General features: G+C 58.3%; 1 protein-coding gene across 5 annotated transcripts; it reads left to right on the top strand.

The window, feature by feature from the left end:
- The first annotated feature begins 279 nt into the window (after positions 1–279).
- Positions 280–7,669, top strand: Nfkb2 (nuclear factor kappa B subunit 2). 5 transcript variants are annotated; one of them, XM_069994684.1, is made up of 23 exons: positions 280–366; positions 1,565–1,657; positions 1,913–1,991; positions 2,100–2,140; positions 2,378–2,476; positions 2,557–2,708; positions 2,959–3,065; positions 3,156–3,314; positions 3,599–3,703; positions 3,838–3,923; positions 4,006–4,144; positions 4,297–4,422; positions 4,532–4,729; positions 4,803–4,944; positions 5,314–5,428; positions 5,513–5,726; positions 5,873–6,042; positions 6,165–6,267; positions 6,380–6,531; positions 6,650–6,719; positions 6,914–7,086; positions 7,212–7,326; positions 7,421–7,669. In XM_069994684.1, exons 2-23 carry the CDS (start codon positions 1,637–1,639, stop codon positions 7,543–7,545), a joined length of 2,691 nt encoding a protein of 896 aa, XP_069850785.1. In that variant the 5' UTR covers positions 280–366; positions 1,565–1,636; the 3' UTR covers positions 7,546–7,669. The 5 variants fall into 5 exon arrangements, with proteins under 5 accessions (XP_069850785.1, XP_069850759.1, XP_069850776.1 ...); XM_069994658.1 differs by having other exon boundaries at positions 7,418–7,669; XM_069994675.1 differs by lacking the exon at positions 280–366 and adding an exon at positions 415–432 and having other exon boundaries at positions 7,418–7,669.
- Positions 7,670–7,691: the final 22 nt, after the last annotated feature.

Raw genomic sequence — 7,691 nt, 5'->3', positions numbered from 1 at the left:
TGAAGAGACCGGAGTCCAGATTCTCCGCTGGGAGAGGCACTGGGTCTGCGGCCGCCCTCCCACCGGTCCTGCCGCCGAGGCCCAGCCGCCCGGGGCCCGCACTGAGTAGAACTTCCTACCAGCTTCCGCCCTCCGTGAACCTTTCTCCTCTGAGGGGGCGTGCCTGCGTCTCTTCTGATTGGCTATTCGCGTCCTGGAGTTAAACTTTCAGCCAATGAAGAGGAACACGGGGCGTGACGGACAGAAACGTCACGGGAATTCCCCCCTCCTGGGGGCCAACAAGGGGCTTTCCCGGTTGGCGAGAGCGGCAGGACATTCGAGGAGGGTCGGGTCGGGAGAGGAGCCGGAACCAGAGCCGCCGCCACGGTGAGTGGCCGGGTCCAGACCGCCGGGTGGCCAAAAGACGGAGCAGGGAGAAGGAAGGGGCTTGAGGTGACTGACCCCTGGGGCCGGAGAGCCGCTGACGCACAGAAAGCGCACACGAAGCAGACATGTTAGTACACGTCGTTCAGACATACACCCGCTCTGGCGAGGGCGCCGCGGGCCCCGGCCGGACGCGCACCACACATGGGCAGACGGGCGTGCGCATCTGCACACCAGTGCCTGGACACACACACCTTCCACGCACGAACTCCAAGAAATGCTTACCTGTCCTCACCCAGCCGGTGTGCTCTGGCAGGTGCCCGCACCGAGCAGCTCAGGGACATTGCACACACGCAGGTGGACACCATGCACACATGCGGGCACCAGAGCCGAAACACACTCGTGATGGACGCACACAGACACACGAGTTACACCCGGCTGTGGGACTGGGGCGTGCAGAGGTCGGCGCGGCGCCGAGGCAGACCGGGCAGGTGCAGCGTGCGAAGGTGGGCAGCTAAGATGTTCCGGGAGGGAAAGAAGAGCCTATCTATCCCCACGGAGATTCCGACCCCCTTCCCGCGGCCCAGAACCCCAGGGGCCCGCTGGGAAGGGCCCCCGCCTACAGACCATTCGAAAAGGAGGCTGCCCGACGGCAGGAATGCCCCCCTAAAAGCCCCCGGGTGAATCAGCCGGGGCCTCCCTCCTGGCAGAAAATCCCAGGGTTGCTCCTAGGTGGGTTGGGAGAGAGGGGGACGAGTGGGGACCTGGCTTACAGTAAAAGACCCTCGTGTCCGCAGCACCTGCCTGGGGGGAGGACGGGGCTCAACCCCCTCCCTCTCCCTCCCCGGGGCTTCCCACATTCTCACAGCTTCTCGGCCCGGAGAGCCTCAGCCAGAGGCCACAAGCCGGCGGGCGTCTCCCGCCCCTCCTGCTCCGGGGCGGGGCCAAGGCGTCATTTCCAGGCCCGCCCCCTCTGGCCCCGCCTCCCCCTGGTATTTTCGGGACTTTCCTAAGCTGCTCTAACTTTCTGCCCCTTCCCCGGCCCAGCCCAGCTCCGGATCTCGGCCTCCACCGGATCTTACTCGCCACACCCAGACGGGCAGCGGGAAGAGATCGGACCCTCCCCAAAATCCGGGACCCCCCCCCTCTCCTTCACACCCCTATCTGTTCTCGCTCCTCTCACCACTCCCCTTCACTTTAGGCTGGCGCATGTAACTCTGGGAAGGCGAACTAGGGGCCGAAGACAGCAGAGAACCGGGTCTAGCCCAGAGTCATGGACAGTTGCTACAACCCAGTGAGTCACTTGCACTAGCCCTGAAGGTGGCCCGCGCCCCCTGTGTCTGTCTGCTTGTCCACTGGAGCCTCCTCTGCTTACTTGTTCCTGTATGTTTATCAGCCTGCCTGTGGGTCTGTCTGTCTGCAAACTGATTCTGAAGGGAGCTTTCCAGTGGGCCTGAGGAGGAGTGACTACTGAGGACTTGGCACTGGGAGGTGAAGGGCTCCGGAGTGCTCAGAATGAGCTGCCACCTCCTCCCTGTCTCCAAACCAGGCTCTGGGTGGCATCCCTGAATATGACTTCAAATTCAGTCCTTCCATTGTGGAAGCCAAGGATCCAGCCCCAGAGGCAGGTGAGTCCACTGACCTCCCCTTGGAAGAGGGAAGTAAGCATGCACCCGCCTTCCTTCTCTGGGAAGTGAGCTCAGAGCCTGACTCAGGAAGACCCTTTTTGTCCCCAGCTGATGTCCCCTACCTAGTGATTGTGGAACAGCCTAAACAGGTAAGTGAGCAAAAGGATGGTATGGGAATGGCTTTAGGAACATGTAGGATAGTTATAGCTGGGTCTAAGGTGGTGTTTGTGGATCTGATGCGTGTATGCTGCCGATCATAGTGCATGTGTGGCAGGGAGGGGGTTCTAAGGCAAAGAGTACTGGTCACTGTCATCGCTGCTGGTCAAGACTGTCTGCTTAGGGTGGTCTCTCCTGATCACAATGTCACTGTGCCATCTAATCTTCAGCGAGGCTTCCGATTTCGATATGGATGTGAAGGCCCCTCCCACGGAGGCCTTCCAGGGGCCTCCAGTGAAAAGGGCCGGAAGACCTATCCCACCGTCAAGGTGAGCAGGGACAGTGCTGGAGGGTAGGCTTAGGGACAGTATGTCCAGGGATGTGCCTGATAGATCGCTGCGCCTCTCAGATATGTAACTACGAGGGACTAGCCAAGATTGAAGTGGACCTCGTAACACACAGTGACCCACCTCGCGCTCATGCCCACAGCCTGGTGGGCAAACAATGCTCGGATCTAGGGGTCTGCGCCGTGTCTGTGGGGCCTAAGGACATGACTGCCCAGTAGGTATCATCTAACCCTGGCCCCCACTGATAGCCCGCATTAACTGCCAAGTCTTAGGCCCAGACCACCTGCGTACTTAGCATCTGATAAAAGGGAGAGGATATTCTTGTCCCAAAACCTAAGGGCCCAAGTATAAACTACAGCAGCTTCCTTGTAGAACAGGGGTTAGGTTGAGCCTGCCAGTGGGGTTGCTGCCTCAGAAGACAAAAACATCACAGGCCAATGTCCCTGACTCCTTCTCCTCCTCAGATTTAATAACCTGGGTGTCCTGCATGTGACCAAGAAGAACATGATGGAGATTATGATACAAAAACTTCAAAGGCAACGACTCCGCTCCAGGCCCCAGGGCCTTACAGGTATAGGGGCAGGCAAAATGAGTGGTGCTCATGGTAAGAGCAATGGAAGAGGGGGAGCCAATGGGGGTCACACATGTGTTCACTACCCAGAGGCTGAGAGGCGGGAACTAGAACAGGAAGCCAAAGAGCTAAAGAAAGTCATGGATCTGAGTATTGTGCGTCTGCGCTTCTCTGCTTTTCTTCGGGCCAGCGATGGCTCCTTCTCCCTGCCCCTGAAGCCCGTTATCTCCCAGCCCATCCATGACAGCAGTGAGTATCCTGACTGGCCAGGGTGCCAGGGATGAGGAGGAGGGAAAGAACGTGGGACACCTTCAAGCTGTATAGTCACATCGATCTGGGTTTGAATCTGACCTTTCCATGTGTGAGCTGAGTGGTCTTGAACAGATCTGAGTGTGGCTTCTGCCTTTGGTAAACAATATAAGTAATTCCTGAGGTTACTAAAAGAATGAATGGCCCCAAAGGCCCAGCTCCATCAGTATATCCCTGGCACTGTATCATCTCAGCTAACTCATTTCTCACCCCCCACCCCCCAGAATCTCCAGGGGCTTCAAACCTGAAGATTTCCCGAATGGACAAGACAGCAGGCTCTGTCCGGGGTGGAGATGAAGTTTACCTGCTTTGTGACAAGGTGCAGAAAGGTGAGGCTAGAGCCCAGACTGGGCAGTAAGGACAGAGACGTCTAAGATTGAGTGTCAAGGTAAGTAAGCTCCGGGACCAGTGGACCTGGAGATCCCACCAGGAGCCAGTGGCTAAACTTCACTTTTCCCTGCAGATGACATAGAAGTTCGGTTCTATGAGGATGATGAGAATGGATGGCAGGCCTTTGGGGACTTCTCTCCCACAGATGTTCATAAACAGGTATTTGAGGACCAGGGGTGAGACTGAGGTGGGGCAGAAAGGCAAAGGCCTTACTGACACTGTGTCTCTCTCCACCCCCCAGTATGCCATTGTGTTCCGCACACCTCCCTATCACAAGATGAAGATTGATCGGCCTGTAACCGTGTTCCTACAACTGAAACGCAAGCGTGGGGGAGATGTCTCAGACTCCAAGCAATTCACCTATTACCCTCTGGTGGAAGGTGGAGCTGGAAGGGACTTGAGGACCGCCGATGGGTTGGAGGGGGCAAGGAGGGACTGGAGGCGCCCAGGGAGCTGATTTGAGGATTTGGAGGGAAAAGAAACTCAGGCATGATCCGTGGATGATGGTGGGTTTAATTCCCTCTTCACCCAGACAAGGAGGAGGTGCAGCGGAAGCGGAGAAAGGTCTTGCCCACCTTCTCCCAGCCCTTCGGCGGTGGTTCCCACATGGGCGGAGGCTCTGGGGGCTCGGCTGGAGGTTATGGAGGAGCCGGAGGAGGTGAGGGGGTGCTGGTGACCCCGAGACGGGAAGAGAAGTATGGGAGAGGAGAAATCTGGGAGAGTCCTGGCTAATGCCTTGCTCCCTACAGCCTGGTCTGTACCCACAGGTGGCAGCCTTGGCTTTTTCCCCTCCTCCTTGGCCTACAGCCCCTACCAGTCCGGCGCAGCCCCAATGGGCTGCTACCCGGGCGGCGGGGGCGGGGCGCAGATGGCGGTGGGGGCGCCCAGCGGGGATGCCGGTGAGGAAGCGGCCGAGGCCGGCACCCCGCAAGGGGAACCTGAGGCTCCCGACGCGCTGCAGCAAGGTATGGACTCCCGAGTGCGGGGGAGACACGGGGCCAGGGCCTATAGGGCACCCACACTGTGTGTCGTCCCCAGCCCGCGAGTACAACGCGCGCCTGTTTGGCCTGACGCAGCGCAGCGCCCGCGCCCTGCTGGACTACGGCATCACCGCCGATGCGCGCGCGCTGCTGGCAGGACAGCGCCACCTCCTGGCGGCGCAGGATGAGAACGGAGACACGTAAGCGGCACGAATGGGGGGGGGGGGGGCGGGGAGCGGAGGGGAGGCTGGAGTCCAGAGGCAGGGGGTTGGGGCAGGGGAGGGACCAGCAAAGAGCCGGACCCTGGAGTTGAATAAACCAGGTCTTAAAGTCAGACCTTGCTATGTTCTAGTTCTGTTCATGGTACCTAATCTCTCCAAACCGTGACAGAGGGCAGAACAATCGTAACTACTCCCAAAAAAGGTGCAGGAAAGATTAAGTTCAGGTACAGTGATGATCCAGGTTCAGCAGGCTCCAGTGAGGGAGCCTATGAGACAGTGGGATTCTGAGGGCCGAGGATGCCGAGTGCCTGGACTTAGTAGGCTAGAATCTCACTCCCCACCCTCCAGGCCACTGCATCTGGCCATCATCCATGGGCAGACCAACGTCTTTGAGCAGATAGTCCATGTCATCTACCATGCCCAGCACCTGGGCATGGTCAACATCACCAACCACCTGCACCAGGTGAGGGGCAGCTGCTGTGAGGGGAGATGGACTGGGAGGTATCCTAAGCTGTGTGAGCCTGGCTCAGCCTGTCTTCTTCCCCAGACGCCCCTGCACCTGGCAGTGATCACTGGGCAGACAAAGGTGGTGAGCTTCCTGTTGCAGGTGGGTGCAGACCCAGCACTGCTGGATCGGCACGGAGACTCAGCGGTGCACCTGGCACTGCGGGCAGGCGCTGGGGCCCCAGACCTGTTACGTGCACTGCTGTGCAGCGGGGCTCCTACTGTCCCCAAAATGTTGCACATGCCTGATTTTGAAGGTAAGTTCCCTACCTCTTCTGGGCCAGGGGTGGGGAGCAGGGAGGGCATCTGGTGAGTAGAGAAGCAGCATCAAGGTTGACTGGTCAGGCTGCTCAGGGGCTACTTTGGTGTCATAGCTGCAGACTGGATACACTGTTTCCCGTAGGACTGTACCCAATACACCTGGCAGTTCGGGCCAGAAGCCCTGAGTGCCTGGATCTGCTGGTGGATAATGGGGCTGAAGTAGAGGCTGCAGAGAGGCAGGGGGGGCGGACAGCCCTGCATCTAGCAACAGAGATGGAGGAGCTGGGGTTGGTCACCTATCTGGTCACCAAGGTGAGAATGAAGATTATCGAAGGGGTGGCTTGGGGCTAGGGGGGACCTAGAGGGAAGAGGAGTGTGTGTAGGGCTGGCTCATTGGACCATGCTGGGTTACCCACTCTCTTGGCATTCCACAGCTTCATGCCAACGTGAACGCCCGGACTTTTGCTGGAAACACACCCCTCCACCTGGCAGCTGGACTGGGATCCCCAACCCTCACACGCCTCCTTCTAAAGGCTGGTCAGTTACCCTTAGAGGCCAGGGGATGAAAAGGGTGTCACCCAGTTCCCCTACCTTGCAGCCCTTCCTATGGTCCCCCACTGTCCCTTCTTAATGACTGCATATCTCCTAGGTGCTGACATCCACGCTGAGAATGAGGAGCCCCTGTGCCCAATTCCCTCACCCCCTACCTCTGGGAGTGACTCAGACTCTGAAGGGCCTGAGAGTGACACCCAAAACAGCTTCCGGGGTCACACACCTCTTGATCTCACTCACAGCACCAAGGTGAGGAGGCCAGCCTGGCAGTAGCTGCACTAGGGCACCGGGTACCTCCTGGGCTTGAGATTGGGGAACAGAGTGTGGGCTTAAGGATGAGGAGGTAGTCAAAGCTGTCCCCCCCCAGGTGAAGACTTTGCTACTAAATGCTGCTCAGAACACCATGGAGCCCCCACTGGCCCCACCCAGCCCAAAAGGTGAGGTATTTCTAGATCCTAGATGCTTCCTTACCCGCCTTCAGAGGGTAGAGGCTCCCTTTTCTCCACCCTTAGTTTCCTTTTGTTGCCCATGACCATCTGTCTTGTCTGTCAGGTTACCAGGGAGAAAAGTAGTATCCTGGTATCTGTGTTTCTGCTCACCTCAAAGAACTGACATGTCTGTTTCCCCTCAGAGTCAGAGCTGTCACTCGGGGATGCAACTCTGCAGAACCTGGAGCAGCTACTAGATGGGCCAGAAGCCCAGGGCAGCTGGGCAGAGCTGGCAGAGCGGCTGGGGCTTCGCAGTGTGGTGGACACATACCGGAAGACGGCCTCACCCAGTGGCAGCCTCCTGCGCAGTTATAAGGTGGGGCTGGCCTGTACCTTACCAAGCCCCCAGCTACCTTCCCTGCCTTTCCTGTGTTCTTGGCTCCAGGGCTCCCAACCCTACACCCTAAGCTTCACTCAGACCTCCTGCCTCTTCCTTTTCAGCTGGCTGGTGGGGACCTAGCAGGTCTGCTGGACGCCCTATCTGATATGGGTCTAGATGAGGGAGTGAAGCTGCTGAAAGGTCCTGAGTCCCAAGACAAGCTGCCCAGTACAACAGGTAAAGGGGAAGACCTGGAAGGTGGATTTGGGCCTGGGATGGGAGGCCTGGGGCCTTCACTCTCCAGCTCTTTTCCCCTGTGTCGCCCTAGCAGAAGTGAAGGAAGACAGTGCCTATGAGAGCCAGTCAGTGAAGGAGGACGAGGCAGAGAAGCTGGGTCCCCCCCCTGAGCCTCCAGGAGGGCTTTCTCATGGGCACCCCCAGCCTCAGGTGCACTGAACTGCTGCCCACCCTCCACCCCTCTTCCCGGACCCCTCTGTACAGCATCTTCATTTAGTCCCAATCTTATTTAACACCTCATGTCTACACCTCAGCTGAGGTGAATAAAGGATTCTCATGGGAAGTGGAGGATTCTTTTCCCAACT

This window comes from Dipodomys merriami, unplaced genomic scaffold, assembly GCF_024711535.1.
Source record: "Dipodomys merriami isolate MVZ:Mamm:240054 unplaced genomic scaffold, mDipMer1.0.p SCAF_102, whole genome shotgun sequence".
Taxonomy (NCBI): Eukaryota; Metazoa; Chordata; class Mammalia; order Rodentia; family Heteromyidae; genus Dipodomys; species Dipodomys merriami.
Note: the sequence above shows the minus strand (reverse complement) of the source record. Positions and strands in the feature narration are given on the sequence as shown.

Coding starts and splice junctions, on each gene's coding strand:
- Nfkb2 (XM_069994658.1), top strand. CDS start 1,637: ATGGACAGTTGCTACAACCCA. Junction 5,429..5,512: donor TCACCAACCACCTGCACCAG/GTGAGGGGCAGC, acceptor CTTCTTCCCCAG/ACGCCCCTGCACCTGGCAGT. Junction 6,720..6,913: donor GGCCCCACCCAGCCCAAAAG/GTGAGGTATTTC, acceptor GTTTCCCCTCAG/AGTCAGAGCTGTCACTCGGG.